General features: G+C 37.9%; 1 protein-coding gene across 5 annotated transcripts in view; it reads right to left on the bottom strand.

Annotated features, from left to right (window-relative positions):
• The window catches only part of MLLT3 (MLLT3 super elongation complex subunit), a 141,116-nt gene that overhangs the window by 10,097 nt on the left and 112,138 nt on the right, over positions 1-18,881 (bottom strand). For 4 of the 5 annotated variants that reach the window (XM_066988034.1, XM_066988036.1, XM_066988032.1 and 1 more), the window contains 5 exons: positions 12,706-12,784; positions 7,909-8,041; positions 6,237-6,336; positions 2,214-2,285; positions 538-609 (listed from right to left, as the gene is read on the bottom strand). In XM_066988034.1, the coding sequence (XP_066844135.1) occupies positions 538-609; positions 2,214-2,285; positions 6,237-6,336; positions 7,909-8,041; positions 12,706-12,784 (456 nt within the window). The remainder of the gene's footprint in view (positions 1-537; positions 610-2,213; positions 2,286-6,236; positions 6,337-7,908; positions 8,042-12,705; positions 12,785-18,881) is intronic. The other variant, XM_066988033.1, reaches the window with a different exon arrangement.

The following is an 18,881-nucleotide window of genomic DNA, read 5'->3' as shown; positions in this document are numbered from 1 at the left end:
ACTATTGGGTAACATGTAAATACATTTGGAGTCTTCTCAATTTGTACATTTTTTTATTTTACTACTTGCATGATTTCATAAGACTCAACCATACGTGTTTTCCCCAAAGTGAGTTTGACTTTAAATTCCATCAAAGGAAGCATTTTAATTGTGTCTGAGAAAATGCCTGCCATTTTCAGCAAAAAGCAACGAGATTTTTATCAAGTTATGGTGCACAGCTGTATATATTCTCCCATCCTGTTTTCATTATTAGTGATTCAATCTGTTGAAAAATATAATAACAAATTGGTGAAAAACTTCTCATAGACTTTCTTTTTCTGTCTTTGTTTTTTACTCTTGTCATTTGGTGTGGCAACACAATTTAAAGTTTGTATAAAAATTCCCTAAGCTGCACTGAAAGTGTAAGGGGTAGTAAACGGATTATACAGGCTTAAAGGATATTAAACCTGATTAGAGAGATTTAGATGAAAGGGAAAATAAATGTGACTTCACAACTTCAATGAGCACACTGTTATTTTTCATGAGAGTGCTCCTCACCTGCTGCAGTACATGTCTCTCTCTCAGTGTCATTAATCTTCTGTGGAGTTCTACTAGTTCATCGAGATATGCCTAGAAACAAATTCCCCCCCCCATAAACAACTTGTTAATTAAGTCATAGCTGTGTATTTCAAAAATTTCAGATGTCTTCAAAAACAATACAAAAGAAAATTTTATTTTAAATCTTCCTTGAGCTAAATTTTCTTACTCAACAGCCTGGCTTTCCTTAGCTTAATACAAACCAAATTTAAGTTTTTATGGGCTTTCTTAGATACTTCGTGACACTGAAAATCTTAAGGTACTGCTAACAGTATTAAGCCACCATTAAAAGTTATTCTGTCAGAAATTCAGAATAATCTTGGATAGCTGGGCTTGCCTCCAAGTATGATATGAGAACACAAAAACCCTAACAGAATAAACCAATTCATACAAAAGAAGTAATTAGTAGGAACCTTCCACTTCATTCAAAGTATATTTTTCAGATGCACAGAAATATATTTTAAAGAATTACAGGAGTTCAGGGGACAACCACCTTTTCCTTTTGGAAATGAGATGGTTCTTTGCTGTAGAAGAGAACCTCTCCACCTTAGCTGAGGCAAAAGGTGTGTAACAGACTTGGGATGTCAAAACGGCATCTTTAAAAAACATCTTCCACCTTTCCACACAAGACATGCAACCAAAGGCTCACAATCAAATCCCCCTTTCTCTCAAGCTGCATCATTAATTTTCTGTGTCAACAAGGAGACGTAAGGGGAGAAAGATCAAGAATGATTAATCCAATGGTAAATTCCACTTTCCTCCGTCATGGGGTATCAAACCTGTCCCACTTCTCCAAAGTATAAACTTTCTCCTTTAGCATGAGACATTAGAAACATTTTTTTCCTTTTCAACACAAAGAAATACACCACCAAGCTTAGGAAATTTAAAAAAAGTGCATGAAACAGGCCACTGAAAATCTAGCAACAGGTACTTCAACACTGGTCTCCTACCTCATGTTAGCACAAAGGAAATACTGCCCTATATAAACCTTGAGAGGAGATTGTCCACACTGGGAAATTACATTATGTTCATTCACACAAGGACTTAAGAGCTCTTATCCATGGCCAGCTGATGTGATTTTGAACAAAATTACCTTTCTAAGTGGTAAATGTAACTGTCGCTTCACATCATCCTAGTTAAAGTGTTAAATCACACTGCCGTTTCCTAATACACAGTCCTTTGAAAGGATTCTTGACAAGGGTTTTCATCAATGGGTTTATTGACTAGGATTACAGCTGTGAAGATTCCTGTTCAAAGACTATCCCTTCAAATCTAAAGCACAATGCAAATTCATGGTGGAAAGTAGAGAAAATAAGTGGTAAAAAAGAAAATAAGAAAATTCATGGCAGATTCCCACCTTGTGACATTTGCCAAATCACCAACATGGAGATAGAAAACATTTCTAGATAGCACGGAAGAATTACAACTCCCCCACACCCCCCAAAAAAAAACCAAAAAACAATTCCAAAAACAAAAAAGGAAAACAGAGAATGATCTGCATTTAAAGGAACCCAAAGCAAAGATATGCTAATGACTGAGGTTTTCACTCTGTAACAAACAGTATTTTAAGCTTGTTTCCAGCAAACATATTAATATCACATTTAAGGGTAGTTTACTGTTATTTCATTGCCATTTACCTTATCACAATCTCCATTCTTAATTTGTTTCTCAGATTTGTTTTGCTTTATTGGACTTTTCACTTCTAAAATCTGGAAAACAAAGAAAATCTATTAAAAAATAAATGCATCATTGGATACAATTACATAAGAAGAATTCTTTTATCTGTTAATAACACAAGGAATATTACTTCTGGAGAAAATAATCAAACTGGGCTGCTCATTATTTAATTCATACAACCTGCCCAAGTTATTCAGGAAAAAAAGCAGAAAATGCTGAGTTGCTGGAATGAGGTGATATCAACATTACCAATCCTAAGAGGAATTAATTTAACATCATTTAAAGCCTCCTCAACACTGTTCTGTATCTTTTGCATGCTGGTAAGAAAAGGTCTGATTTTGCAGATACAATATGATGCTGAAGTACCCTCCAGTGCCTTTGAAGTAACACATAATCAGTATACTTTTACTACAGGTTTTTTATCAAGGCTATCTCTTTCCTTCTGCAGTAGAGAAAGAGAGATTCTGAAACAGTCTTTGAAATGACTGCATGAGATATAATTAGGAAAAATATTACTAGACAGAAATTTGTCTTGCACTTATATGGTACCCTTCTTTCAATGCAATACAAAGCCACTTACTACAACATCTATGAATGAAGAATGCTTCATCCAGTACTGAAGCACAATTAAAAAGAGCATGTCAACAAGCAGCAGAACACCTTGCTTAATGTGAAAATTTTAGGACACAAATGAGGAGTGTTTAGGGGAAATAAAATTGTTGTTTGTTCTTTCAATTTCTATACACACAACATACATTTTTTGAAGTTAAAAGTAAACACCACATCATTCCCAACTTGCAATATCATCAGTTCTTCTGAAAAACATCAAGTGTTTCCAGCAAGATCCTGCACTTGGGCCAGGGCAATCCCAAACAGCACTACTTGCTGGGCAGAAAACATATTTATAGCAGCCCTGAGGAGAAGGACCTGGGGGTGTTGGTTGATGAGAAGCTCAACATGAGCCAGCAATGTGCGCTTGCAGTCCAGAAAGCCAACCATATCCTCGGCTGCATCAAAAGATGCGTGGCCAGCAGGGTGAGGGAGGGCATTCTCCACCTCTACTCTGCTCTCGTTAAAAAGCACCTGGAGTCCTACATTCAGCTCTGGAGACCGCAGCACATGGACCTCTTCAAGTGAGTCCAGAGGAGGGCCACAAAGATGATCAGAGCGCTGGAGAACCCTTCCTATGAATAAAGACAGATAGCTGGGAATGTTCAGCATGGAGAAGAGAAGGCTCCAGGGATACCTCATTGCTGCTTTCCAGTACCTAAAGGGGCCCTAAAGAAAAGCAGGAGAGGGACTCTGACAGGGAGTGTAGGGATATGACAAGTGAGAATGGTTTTAAACTAAAAAGGGGTGCATTCACATTAGATATTAGGAAGAAATTCTTTATACAGAGGGTGGTGAGGCACTGGCACAGGTTGCCCAGAGAAGCTGTGGATGCCCCATCCCTGGAGGTGTTCAAGGCCAGGCTGGATGGGGCTTTGGGCAGCCTGGTCTGGTGGGAGGTGTCCCTGCCTGTGGCAGGGGGGCTGGAATTGGGTGATCTGTAACTGTCCTTTCCAATCCAAACCATTCTAAGGTTCCATGATTCTGTGATCAAAGGACAATACATATCAGACCATGGAGATTTTGTTTCACATTTTCTTGTAAATAAGACCAACATCAATTCGTGTTGATTTTTCCAAAATCATCCTGGACAGTCACAGCACAGTACAAAACTCAGCAAATAAAACAATGGAAATAAGGCCTGCAAAAACAAGTGTTCTAGACTACCCAGAACCCTCACAGACAGCTTTCTCCAAGTTGCTTCCAATTTCTACTTCCCTTGGTATAAATGACTAAAATTGCATATACGTTTCCCAGGGTGACAAGCACCATGAAAATATAGCAGACAGGTAGCTACTTCCCTGCAAACAGAAAACTGCAAATCTGAGTTAACCTTACCTAAAGTTTTATTTAGCCAAGAGTGATGCATGGCCAGAAAGCAAAACAGGAAACTTTTCAGAAGAAAAATCCCAGTTCTTCAAATTCAACACCCCTGGGGTTATTGCAGTGTAGGCCAGTGGAAGAAAACGTCTTGTCTTGAAAAAACAGGCCTCTAGGCATGGATCCAGTAGCTTTTAGATGCTTTTCTTGTTTTCAAACAAAGAAAATTCTTTGTTTTAAAAAAAAACTTAGCAAGGACACACTGTATTTGAAAAAGCTGCTTTCTTATAGTGCCGTTGATGTGTTAGTGGAATTGAACTTCTTAAGCACTCTTGTTTTAAATGAGATACAGCACTAATCACATCAGAGGACGCTGATATAGAAATATTAGCTTGTTCTTAGCCCCTTAATTCTACAAATGGACTTAGTCTACACAAGCCTGATTTCATCAGTCAAAAGCACCATCCTAGCAAGCAGCAATATGCTACCAAGCACAAACTTGAAACACTGCACATAATTTGAACTCTTGTAATACTTCATGTACCCTAAATTTTTCATTTGCAGCTCAGTTACAAAAATGTCAGAAAATAATGAGACATTCAGTTTTAGCTAGCTCACTGCTATTGTTTAGAGCATCTAAATGTGCAGGCAGACCTCTTGTTAGGTCACTGAAATGGAAAGGAACATGAAAAATGTGACTGAGTGGACTGCTGCTTATTGAGACTCACAATTTCTTAAAAATTATATTTCCTCTTTAGAAGTAAATGTATTCATTAAACAACAAGCCACAGATAGATGTTTGATTTTTCTTATGCTTATGTCTCCAGTAAATGCAATATTCTCTAAACTTTATGGTTTGTTTATTTCCAGAAAGAATCCCTTAAAAAAACTTGAAACTTATATACAGGTAATCTTAGAAAAGCCTACAGAATTTGTTGTAGATAAGAATGCTTTCTGGTCATGGAACCTCCTTTTTCGCTATGCACACACTCTACTGCCTGGTTTTCCCTCCAGAATATTTAACTGACATGAATACAGTTTTGCATTGTCAGTAAGCTTGTATTGGAAACCTTATTTAAGAAGAGGAGGAGAGGGGAGAGATAAATAAAATAAAACAAAATAAAACAAAAAAAAATAAAATAAAACAAAACAATTTGGGGAGAATATATAGGAAGGACTCATCCACAAGGCTCACCCTCTAAACTAAAAAAATTTGTTAATAAACATAGACTAACTACATAGACTCTATGTTAATACTGTAAAGAGCCATTTGTTGCCACCCAGTATATCACATGACTATGCTCTGCATGACACAAGTGATGCCAGGAGTCAATTATAGCTCCCTAAAATAAAAGAAAAATGATCTATTTTGTAAATTACAACAATCAATTACTTAAATAACATCAACTTTTACGTTTAATTTTTATGGTTAGAGATTACTGTACTGGTGACTGGGGGTGAAGTAACTAATTTTGATTGCTCCTTGCCACTTTTTGTAGCTGTAGCTTATTTATTTTTTTCCCCTAAAAAACAGAACTACCTTACTTTCCAACCTCAAAAATAATAATAAAAAGTTAGCTTTTATTGATATAAAATGAGTGCTTTTTCTGCTGGTGAAGTAAAGCCCTATGTCTCCTAGTAAAGTAAAAAATACTGCATCTTCTAGTCAAGCACTGGTGAGGGAAAGAGGACAAGAATAATGAATAAATTCCTGAAAAAAGGCCTATTAATCTGAACTGTGTCTACTGCTAACACAAGCCCAAAACTGTGTGAATTGTAAAACCGATGCTGTAAAGCCAGCTTGCAACTGCTTACCTTACAAAGTTAATACATATGGAAAGAACATATTCTGTAAATACTGATAAAAATGATAGTTTACTCTACAGTATTTGCTAAACCAAATACTTATCCATCTCCTAAAAAAAAAAAAGCAAACAACCCACCCTCTTATGTAAATTTTCAAAGTAATTTCATTTAAGTAATCAGTTACGTAAGTTCCCCATCTGCAAGACATGCTCCTATGCCAGGCTTGCATTTATGAATCCTGACTTTACCTGGTTGTTGTTGGTTTTTAATAAAGGTGGCGCTGCTTCATGATGTAGTGGTGAGGAAGCTGAACTGCTGTCACTGTCACTGCCATCACTCAGACTAACCCTATGGAAAAGCAGAGGCAAGAGTTTATACTGTGAGTCAAAAAGCTTCTTACATGGGTGAACCAAGCTTATACTTTGTGAAAGGACACCAAGAATTGGCTTCCCTTGCTAAGGAACCTATCATTAATCAAAGTCCCTTGGAAAAGTGCTGCTCAGTAGTGCAGGGCTGCACTCTGGAAAAAATTCTGTGTAGCACAGAGAACGAGACTGCCTGCCTTCACTTGGCTGAAATTACACTGCCCAGTTACCAGCAGCTAACATTAAAGAAACGATTAAATATTTAGAAAATTAAACTGCTGTTTCTAGCATTTCTGGAGTGAGTCTGTATCTCAGCCATGTGAAAGGAGGAACGTGTTTTTCAGAGACACTTTTCTGCTCTTCTAAAAGCTTTCTAAAAGTTGTACTTCCTGCTTGGAAATGTGATTCACTGAAAAGTTCTTTGTTTCTTGTCATAAATAACACTCTTTTTCCTGGCTAAAATTTAAAAACTTAGTATCACAAGAAAGGCCAAGTGAAAAAGCTCATATTCTAGTCAGTCTCACCCTTCATTTACTTAGGAACAACAGGGAATATTTACTCACAAGAAGGAAAAAAAAATATTGAGGATATACTAGAGAGAAATATTAGCCTTAAGTTTTGTTAAAAACTAGAACAAAACTTGTAAATTTAAAACAAGTTGATCATAAGAATCCGTTACACAACTATGGATGTGAACAAATTCTCAAATTGCTGGTCTTCCTGCTCTTTTTCTCTATGATTTCAGCTCCAAAAGTGCACCAGGGAAGCAGCTGATGTTCACTAATACTTTCCTACTACCCTCCCATTTAAGCAGTTGCTGATAGAGGCACTCAGGTGTTACGCACTAACAAATTGTAGAACAAGCAAAACCTTTCAGATCAGACAAAGAACCCACTATGAAAAGGTTTGAGGGAGTCTGTGCTTCAGGTTTTCCATAACCTTCAACAAGATGCAGATAGAGCTTCAAGCTGCCTGAACAATAGCTGAATTTTGGAATGCCCTCTTGAGGATGCAGCTAGGAAGCTGAACCATTTTTAAAAAGTAGTTTCTGTAACTGATACTTGCTTTACCTTCTGTCTGCACTTTTACTTATCATTTACTATATGCAGTGGAAAACTAGCTTGGAATTCCACTTGGTTGATTCTGATCCTATTTAACAACCTAAACTAAAGCTGGTAAGCAGAGAGGTCTTGAAAATGATACACTATGTACAGAATAGCTCATCTGGCAATTAAAGGACTTAATTTTATCTCTTTTATGCCAGAGAGTAATTATGACTGCTCCCTGAAGTCACAATGGCATGAAATCAAGGAAAGTCAGATGGATGTGGCTCATCATAACCATGTGGTTTAGAACAGAAATAGTTTATATTGGGAATGGCTATATCTGACAGTTTTTAGGAGAAGCACTTTTATATGCACATCCCTTAAAAATAAGAGTCTGAATTATCTGTCCATTTGCTACTCAACACTCTTTAAGAACATTAGAACTCACCCCATTAGTAACAAGCAAATTGTTTTGGCCACCAGGCTATCTGCAATCACTAGACACTCACCTGCGACTCCTGCTCCCTCCTCGTGTATTTATAGGACGTTCCAATTCAGAATCATTGTCATTCTCATCTGCTTCATCTGATTCATCTTCATTATCATCTGAATGCAGATCTTTCATTATAGACCTCAATGGACCTGAAACAACAGAAACAATAAAATACGCAAATGAAGTTCACTTTGCAGTGTTCAAGGCAAAACACTCAACTTTGCAGATTACAGAAAGTTACCCTCCCAGCATGGTGTTGGGAGGGGAGTGTCAAATATTAAAAAAATGAAGTAATACACTGGGGGCTTATGCTGCTGGCACTTATTAATGAATCATTTACTTACATGAGCAATGCAGTAAGCTTCAATAGACTTACTCATGACAGTGAAGTGACTTGTGTTCAAGTGTTTGCAGGTTTGGCCCCCTGGAACATAGCTGAAGTAAATAAAATACTGTCATGACAAGCATTCTCTGTGCATATTCTAATTTAGGAGAAATGTAGTATTACTGTGTTATTATCAGAAGCAAGATTCTTTCACATTGCTGGGCTTTAGCTTTTCTTGCTTTCTCAAAGGGTATTATACACCAGTACAGATCTATAGGGGCCTATTGGTAATAGTACATTTGTTGTGTTAATTCATGTATTGAGAAGCAGCGTCTAATAAATCGTTCTGACTGTAACTTGTACTGGCCAAGGCAGTCTTTGTCTTCCCATTTTTGATATATTTAAATTTAGCTGTTCCCTGTATTTCAAGGTCAATTTCAGGTCAAGTAAGCACTTTGCCAATGTTTGTATGTAGACAATGCATCGATTCCACACATCATCATCCTCTTTTCCAGAATTAATATAAGACACGGAGCTCGACTTGCTCATAAAACTGTAAGAAATTCAGTTTAGGATTTTAGTTCAACTTTACTCAATTAATTTTGCTGTAAAAGACAGTTACAGAAAAAAAACATATTTAACATATCTGGGAAAACTGCCGCTGCTTGAAAGAACAATGGGTAAAAGCAGCTTAGAAGAGCAAAGGAAGCAAAGTTGATGCCCCAGGGCATTAAATTCTGAAGAATCTCAGCACATCTGAGATACAAAACTGCTAGCAAAAGCAACAGTGATGGCTGCAATATCCGCAGTTACTATCAGGTTTCTTTAATACCCTCAACCGAGGAACCATCAAGTACCAATGTTAATGAAGTAGGCCTCAGTGCTCTCCAAAGGGAGAACTTTACCACTCTGTATTTGTTAACGGGAAAGAGTCAGGGAGAGTTAACCCTGGTCACAGCCAAAACAGAAGAGAGACCTCTGCCTGCCCATACCCCTAACAGGGAGGGTGCTCCCCTGATAGGAAGAGCAGCCCTGTGGATTACTCCAGACCTGGCAAGACTCCGGTCACAGGCATTTTGACCTGTTTTGTGCAAGTGACTTCAAAGCCACTGTTGAGAATGATTTATCGTTAAGGCTGCACAAGAAATTTCCTAAGTTGGGCAGTGTGGGAAGGTTCAGATCCCTGGTTTCTTTTATCTATTTGCACATCTTGAGGTTGGGTGGCAACAGGCCCAGATGGTGCCACTCAGAAAACTTCTGGTGGGCCAGACACTTGCACAGGCCACAAGGAAAGGTGAGTTCTTGTCCATAAGGCAGACTTCTTGTCCGTACAACCACTGCTAATCTGCAGAAGCAACTGATTTGTGCTTTGTTTTCTGCTTCTGCTTCAGTACCAGGCAGACCATGCTCAGCCATTTTCAAATGCTAAGTTGGAGTCCATCTGATTATCTAACCATCCAAACTCTTTCCTCTCGGGAAAGGGTTCCCTCCTTGGATTTTCATAGGAGTAGTGACCATATTTCCTTTGAAACGGAGGAGAGAGGGCACTTGTAGGGGCATCAGCACAGGAATGAAGGAAGAATCTGCCCATTTTGCAAAATATTTTTGCTGACAGGCTTGGCTCTTGGCATGGAAGACATGCCAACAAGAAACAACAAATAGGGGACTAAATAAATTGAGGTAAAGGGTTAGAAAAGAGAATTAAATTACAAATATATGAAAAAGAAATCCATATTTTAAGAGAGATAAAGAGATAAACACATGGGTATTTCCACAGGCTAGCTTTAACCTAGAAAGGCTAGTTTCCTTACTAGGCGAAGATACTAACAACTACTTTTGCAGTCCTACTGAAAACAGTAGTCTTTCTCTGTCTGCACTAAGAGCAGAGACGTTCTACTCAACTCCATTGACCAAAGTCAGCTCACAAGAATGCATTTGTCTCCTCACCACAAAGTACAGGCAGGAAAAAAAATACAGAAGAGACCAGATAAAAAGATTGATGAAAGGAAAGAATCATCATGCTCTTGATGAAAAAGCAGAACAAAAGGACAATGACAGGGAAGGTAAAATCAACCCAAAACTAATTTTGTAATGAAATTTAGTGTGACATGAATAACAGATCTTGCATAAAAGATCAGCACATAACTCAAAAATATGGAAAATGGTAGCTATGCTGGCAGTAGGTTGCAAGTCATTCAGTCCTTTATTTTATTTTTAAATAGAAGAAAAATGAAAAACAGCACACTCTCCTCATGCTCTACATAGGCTGCTCTTCCAAGTTTGAGCTAACTCATTATCCTTGCCTATGTCCTTTTTTCCACGTACAGCAGAGGGATATTTTATCTTCTCCCTTGCTATCTTCAGGGACAATCTGACAGCCCTATCTCAAGCTCACAACAGGCTGATACTTCCTTCTTGGAGAAAAATGAGCGCGGACTCCTGACATGCATCCATGGCAGACAGCCCTATAGGCCTTCAACAATCTGACATTCAGACGTGATTTCATGAAATGGAAGACCATGTCTGCGACTCTGAACAGGTGTTTTGTAAATAAGCTGGTTGACTTCTTCAGAAGACCTTAACAATCTGTAAAGTGTTAAGTTTTAGGCCTTTTTGGTAGCCATGTTACTGTTAGTACTCTGCTCCTTGCTAACACTTCATTTAAAATTTCATGACAATGTCTTTTTAAAGGTTAGAGAAGTTGTCCTCTCCTAAAGGGTCAGAGTGGCTCAGGAGAAACTGAAAACTAGGAGTTGCCCAAGGGAAAATGTTCTTGGCAAGGAAACACAGAAAACTCAGAGTAAGCCCTGAGGGCGAAAGAACTTGAGAAAACTTCAGTTAGCCCAATGTTTATCTGAGAAGAGGTGAAGAAAGTTCATCCTGTGGTGGTTCTGACACTTGAGTGAGCACTTGATTCTGAATACAAAGGAAAAAGAGCAATGGCCCTTGCAAGTAACATTTAGTTAGGGAATAAAGCATGGGTTCTGACCAGAACACAACATATACAATGCAAACATATTAGAGTATGCCAAGTGCTTCATCCCTTGTTATATACAAATGCACAACACCTGGGCACAGCTGATGCTGTTAGTTAACAAAAAGTCCCAGAAAGAAGCAATAATCACTATTTACTTGACAAGAAAGAGGAGATGCATATACCACTTCAACATTTTTCACACCAGAAGGAAAATCTCCCACTTGTGCTTGAGAAGGTACAGAACTGAAAGACAGTCTGTGGTTTGTCTTATATATATGACCCAGGAGAAATAGATGGATCCAGTTTGCCCAGAAGAAAACACCACATCAACTTGTTATCGCCCAACATAAGGATAAGGAAGGTAACATAACAGGAATACAGGAACGGGTATCCAAATCTGTTGGCTTGTAATGACAGCTCACACCACTAATGAGGTTTTCATGAGTGCAGAAATGTTGTTTCAACGAGATAGGTTTTTGTTTAGCCTTAGTTAGAAATCAAATGCCTGAAATCAGCCATCAACCACAGTGCACTTCAAGGCTTGCTTTCTTTCACCTGTAGTAATGCGTCCAGAACATGTTATAAAATCAGTACCAGTCACCTCCAGAAAGGCAGCAGGACAGACACGTATAATACATAGACCTTTGTAAAAACTGTCTGCCTGAGGTACTAGTGTATTTTCATAACCTTAAAAGCAAGTCTACCATTGAGGAATAAAAATGGATAAAACAGATGCAATATTAATTAGTCAAAAGCTGCTTTTTTAATGCTTCCAGATCCAAAGAACAAAACAAAAGCTGATTAAGAATGTATCAGTTGTAAAACCTTACAGCTCAGGGAAAATTGCCAAGCAGGAACTAAGTAGTTTAATAGATCATGTAGAATGAATCTCAACTGATTTATAGAAAACCTGCTTTGGCAAGCTCTCTGGGAAGAAAATTGCATTTCTTTACTGAGTTCTGAGTAAACCATAATTATTGGCCAAAAAAACAAAATGTAAACTTAACGTCAACTTAAAATCTAACTATATTCTTCCCCTGCCATGTTTCCAAAGGTAAGCCGGCATGCTCTGAAAACTTCCCCATAGCACAGGAAGATCACGACCCTTGGGGGGGATATCCACATACACACAGTCATGCACTTCCCGTTGGAAGCAATGCCAGCCTGAGCAGGGCTCCAGATGGCACACAGGTGCCACGCGACACAAACCTGCAAAAGGAAAGCCTCAAGAGCAGAAGCTCTTTGGAGTTTAGCATTTAAATTGACTGGCATGTCATCTGGTGCTTTAGAACAAATAGCCTTCGTGCAGTTTTCTCAGATAGACACACATCATCTCCCCTTTTTATCTGCCCTTACAGTCAGATCTGCAAACACCTGAGCAAAAGTCTCTAAGGCAAAACAGTGACCAGGCTGTAAAGTCAACAGAAAAGTGAGAATGAGATGCCATCAGTTGTTTGTATTGGCCCCTTCATTTCACACATTTCTTTCAATTTCTTTTCCTTCCTGGGTACCTTGTTGTCTGCTGTTTTGAGATGGTGTAAAACTGGAGCTGGAACTGGAGCTGGAACTGGCAGGACTGGGCTGTTCAGACTTAAAAAGAAAAAAAAAAGAAAATAAATAACATTGTAATAAACATTTTTTTTTGCCTACAACTCTTACTTTTAGCTACTGTTTAAGGCATGCTGTGAAGAAAAAAACTACTGAACAGAAAATACTCTCGGATCTCCAGGTGCCAGCAAGCCAAACGTTATTCAAATTGCTATGCACTCAACATACATGTACACTGTATCATGTACAGGCTTTACTAAAGTCAGTTTCTCAAAAAGAAGATACCATGTTTGGAAGGCTATTCAACATGTAAGCCTAAATGAGTTTATAAGAGAATGGACCTAAGGCTACTCTGTCCTCGCCATACTGCGGTTGCAACATTTTCCAAATTAAAAATGATTTAGTGGAATATAAAGAGAGAGAAAGACATAAGAAGATCAAGCTAAACGCCAGAAAACTTTAATCAGTTTTCTTTCCTCATCCTTGGAAAATAAGTCTTAAGATGAGTGTTTAGAATAATTTTTCTTTGCTGTAACTTTATTTCTTAGTATCACAAGATTTTCCTTACATAGTAAGGTCCTATGGATTGCAACTGTGACTAAACCAGAAAGACTTCATTATTTTACACAGGGAAATTATTCTGAACCCACAGATTTAGTTTTCTATCCCAAGGCTAGTTTTCTATCCAAAACAGAGTTGTTAACATCAGTTTACATTATTTATCAAGCAGTCAGTTATATGCACTGTTTTCTACTGCTGTTTAAAAAGTACATATTTCCCTCTAAAATTCTAAAACATTTCTTAGAAAGTCCTATTACTTCATCTAGACTCAATTCTATACAGATTTTCCCACACTGTCTATGGCTTATGAGCATTGCACTGAGAATTCTTGCCTCCTGACCTCCTTGTGTTATCTTAGGCTTGGTGGCTTGCAGTGTGCGGTTGGTATGTACTTGCACACACAGCTAGCTGAGTATATGAGACAAGAACAAATCTCGTACATGGGTATAGGGAATGCCAACAGAGAACACAAAACAGGAAGTGTCCACATGGAAAGCTTGGTGAAAATGTAGGTTACGTAGTAATGATCTAAAAATCTACTACTGAAAATAAAACCTGCTTAATCTTTGAACTTCATATGACTTCATTACTATGACATGTTAACCAGGCTAATGGAAGTTCTCTGACTCTCCTTGCCCGTATAACAACTCTTGAGATTAATCTGGAACTAAAATCCTTGTCAAAAATCACAGCAGTAATATCCAGTCATTGCAAAACTTAAGAGTTTTCATGCACATCGGTAAGTAAGCCCAACAGTTGCCTTTTCTCCATAAAACAATCTATTGTTGCTTTTCATAATGAACAGGCAGATTTACGGCCTTTCACCGCCTTTTCTCACACTGAAAGATGCCTATCTGGGCAACAGAATGTTTGAGAAAAACACCACTGACATCTGCTCTCCTGGAATGAACACAGTTCTCACAAACACAGTCAAAATATAAATTCTGGACATGATTGTATGGGTATATACAAATTGTATACATGTGAACCAACCCTCTGCAGGTAAACCCAACCCAATGAAGAATAAAATCCCTTTCTGACTTCTCACTGACAAGTGCAATTCTAACATGGTTCACAGGATGGGAACTTTTTTGAAGATATGGCAGCACTGCTTGGCACTACTTCAAAAAAGCCAAACAATTCTCTAAAAAAAAATTTGTAATGCCTGAATTTTCTGCAGAACCTTTTTTTTTTTTTTTTTTTACTGGCTGATTTTCTGATTTTAGCTGTAAAATAAATCTGATGAAATGACATGATACAGACTGTACTGCTAAAGAACACAAATCAATGCAAACTTTAAAAACATTACCATTCTGGAAACTAATTTCAGTCTTCCAGCTGCAGGTTAGACATCTGGCTTATCTCTCACTTTCTGCTTTTTGCAGCAAAATTACTAGCTGACTACTGGTTTCTGCAGATTTCCATGAAAAATATTTTTTCCTTTATTAATATCCACACCAACAGTAGATTATGTAAAATCCATTCCTTTAATAAAAATCCAAACACTATCGTATTCAATTTAAAATACTTAAAGAAGTGCTAAAACTGTAAAAATAAAAAAATAAATCACATAGCTGCAGAGTATTTACTAGTAAAACTTCATTTTCCTTTTGAGCCACTTTAAAAATGAAAAAAAGAAAAAAGGGAATAGGACTGATCTTGTTCACAGCATAAGGCATACAAATATCAGTGCAATTCCTCCATTTCAAAACTTTCTCCCAGTATTAACTTAAGAAAAAGGACCACAGCAGTAATGGTTATGAATGCATATAGGAGGGAATTGCACTAACTTTAAGAGGCCAAACCACAGAAACTCCCAATGAAACACAAATGGTCATCCCTACTTGTTTAAAAGGGGTTTTTAATGCCACTTGAAACCATTACTTCCTTAAACTGCCCTACCTGAACATTTATTCCAAGAAATACAGATTTGCATAAATGTTAAAAGTGTTAACTGCTGAAAATGAAACATTTTTTCTGCTCTGAGAAACCTGAAGTGCAAACACACTCAAAGGACGGAGCAAACAGCTGCTTTTAGCATAAGAACGAACATTATTAACAGAAACAACTTGACTTTCAGAAGGAACTAAAAATATGCCTTCCATATATGAATATGGATTAGCGCCTATAGCACTACAGCTTCTTGTTAGCAGAAGCTATCTTTTGTCACTTAAGCAATGCTTTTTGACAGCTTTACAGGCTGTTATCCCAAGGACTTAGATATTTATGGCTTTATTCACTTGGGCTTTCTACTCTTATCCACTGGTTACTAACCACCAAGTAGATTTTTTTAATGGGTCTGAAATTAGCTAAAAGGGTGCCCTTCAACAATAGAAGCCGAAGACAGGACCAGCAAAGACCTTCTCTCATGTCCTTTTCCTGTTTTACTGGTTTTCTCTTCCTGCAGACAAACTAATGAGATTTGGGCCCAAACTGTTCATTAGTGCAATGACCCGATATAATTTATTGTGCTCAGTCTATTTTGTTTTACTGCTCTTGCACTGATGCACAGGAGACGCTGGCTGCTTTATTACTCGTCTCTGAGGGATTCTGTGTTTTGAAACTGTTCATCAAGAAAAGGGACTTCTCCCCAGCTCAGGTTTTGCCTGAAAAGGTACTGTTTTGATCAGCTCACTTGGCTTCTGTCCATTATGAGCTCTCTCTTCTTTGTTTTCGGTAAGTAGCACAACAATTTATTCTCAAGCTAGAAACAATTTTCAGGTAAACTCACCCGTTTATGACATGGCATAAAAGAGAGCTGTTTGCATAATACTTCATGGCTGGTTGGAATCTTGTAGCAAAATGAAAAAATAAACCCCATCATTTAAAGCTCCTTACTTACGCTGAAAAATAGAAAACATCTGCATGTGGGTGACAAGGGCTTTTCATACCTTCCCCTGAACCACCATTAAAGGAACCTAGTGTATTACTTCCTGAAATAAAATTGAAGTGCTGTAGTAATATCCCACTTCCTATCAGCTTCTCTACATATTTCCTGGTTTTAGGCACAACAGTCTGAAGACTGAGGTTTCCCTGTGCTATACGTACTGAAAACTCTACCCACTTAAAACCGCTTATAGTTGGGTATTATTTCTACTTCCACTTTGCCAGAAGTTAGCTTCTCAAGAAGAAGGAACACGTGCCGTAGGACAAACCTTCTTCTAACAGGACTGTTGTACGTAAAAACTTCTGCTCCGAAGTGCCCTGTCATCGACCAACGCTTTGGCTTTCAGGAGAGAAATCCAACCTACCTGTAGCTCAACAAACACCACCAGAGAACAACCCCGCCTCAACCACCCACATCTGCCTCTGCCACGGGAAGGCACCGCTTCCGTGTCCTCAATGCTCTAAGTCAGAACTGAGCTGCCTGCGCCCTGCCAAATTCTGTGCCACCACATCGCAGCTCCAGCACCTGCATTGGCAATTAACCTGCAAGGCAGGGTAAAACTGCCCCTTTTTAGCCATTGAGAAAAGTTAGCTTACAGACTGCAAGCTCACAAAGATGGTGGAAGAACAGAAGTACTGAGAATAAAAAAAATCCTTTTCTTACAGAAATGGAAAAAAATATTCCTAACTATGATGTTTGAGAAATAACAAAATATTGAGAAAAGTAGTTTAAAACTAAGAAGATGCAAAATTTTAACAGGAAATGCCAGATCATGTATTTTTGAGAGGTATGGGGAACTAAAATGGAATTTGATCTCTCACAACAAAAGCTAACATGCAGCTTAGGTAACAACTGAACCTTTATTGCATATTAGCATATTATTCACTTTAAAAATATATGTGCCTAAATGCAAATGCATATGGATGTATAGTTTCTGGATGACTTTTAATTAATTACAACAAATACAAATGCATACAGATGTGTATTTTCTTGAGATTTTTTTTTTTACCAGAATTATGCATTAAAGAAAAAACATATCCAAACAAAAGAAAAAATGGGAAGATGAAGATATGCTACGTAAATTACTTTTTCAATGAATTTTCTCTATCTTGTAAACTCAGTGGTACAAAAGCCTTGTGGAGAGAGAATGACAACTGTGCTTATGTACTCTTGTAGATGTGGAAAGGCCAAGCTAAGCCAACAAGCAATATACAGGTATTGATTTTCTGGGAGTTTGACTTTACAACTCTTTTAGTTTTCCTTTAAAAACTTCCACACACTCTATCCACAAAGCTCTCACAAGCCAGCTGGGCACAAAAGAGAGAAATGGATTTTAGGAAAAAAAAAGTCTAACTCTCAGTCTTAGAACTAGATAAAAGCTAGAAAATTCAGACTAGGCGTTAAAGCCAATGAGATAGTTTTCACTCAACTAATCTACATGTTCTGTTCTATGACTGGACTAATAGCAAAACGAGAAGATAGGTGGTAGCCGTTCTGGTCAGCCCTGACAGCTGCTGCATGGGAAGTCAAAACTTTCCAATTCTCTTCTGTTGCCCTGTTTTCTCTGCTGTGCCTTATTTTATATACCAGTGCTGAGAAGGGCAGATGTTGTTGTAGTCTCAGTTCACTATCTGGGAGAGTGAAAGGACAGTCTCTTGTCACCTTCAGTGCCATAAGGCGGCTGATCATCTAAATTCTCCCAGATTTAAGGTCCTAGTATTAGAAATCAACGTGCTCCTATTAACAAAGAAACAGCTGGAGAACCGCCTGACTACTTGTAAAACTTTTATGGATGTTATTCTGCACTACGGTACATTTCCATACCATTAGAGAGTGGGTCTTCTCTGCAGGTACTCACAGACTTCGCAAATTCACCGTAGTTCCTCTCTCTTCTTATGTAGCTCAAACTCTGTGCAGTGCTCCCAGCACAAACCTACTCTAAATATTCAGTGTGCAGAAATCCGTGAAAACCATACACATCAAGTAAAAACAGACCTAAACATCTGAGAAAGAAAAAAAAAAGCAGCTTTTCTTCTAAACTGCTGCAGTGGAGTCCCTGCACACCATCTTTGCTATTACCACTGACTCCTAAACCAATGTACCAGGAAAAAAAAGTTATTCTCAAAATTTCACACAGAGTACCAATGCAGCTCTTCCATGACAGCAGTGTTGGCCTTGTCAGTTTTTATAGGGAGGTTTGTTATATTTAGTCTTTGCTCAAATGTAATTCCTGGGATTTAAGTAATTACATTAAGATCTCAGCTTTCATTTCTGTACCTTCCAGTTTCAGTAAAAAGCTGTACGGAGAAATAAAAAAAGCTTTGTAATTAAAAAATCTCAAATGCTAGAACAAATTAAAGCCGTGCAAACCATTTTCAGAGCTTGGTATTTATTAGCCAGTCTAGTAATACCGTAGAGTGAACAATAATTTTCAGATGCCAATGCTGCGGTTGCCAACAGCATGACACATGAACGTTTTTCTCAATAGATATTTTTGAAGCATCTGTCAGTATGGTTCCTAAGCACTCGCTCTATGCTAATATTACTATGCATTTGTGTAATGGCTTTCACAAAAGTTTATGCATATTATAAACACATCGTACTGTGCAGTGCTGATTCTCTGAGAAAAAAAAAAAAACAGAACACAGAACAGATTGCCAGATTTTTACTGGTCTTTTACCATTTACAGCT

The sequence above is a fragment of the Anser cygnoides genome, chromosome Z (genome assembly GCF_040182565.1).
Source record: "Anser cygnoides isolate HZ-2024a breed goose chromosome Z, Taihu_goose_T2T_genome, whole genome shotgun sequence".
NCBI classification, from domain to species: domain Eukaryota; kingdom Metazoa; phylum Chordata; class Aves; order Anseriformes; family Anatidae; genus Anser; species Anser cygnoides.
This window is presented reverse-complemented; position numbering and strand designations above follow the sequence as displayed.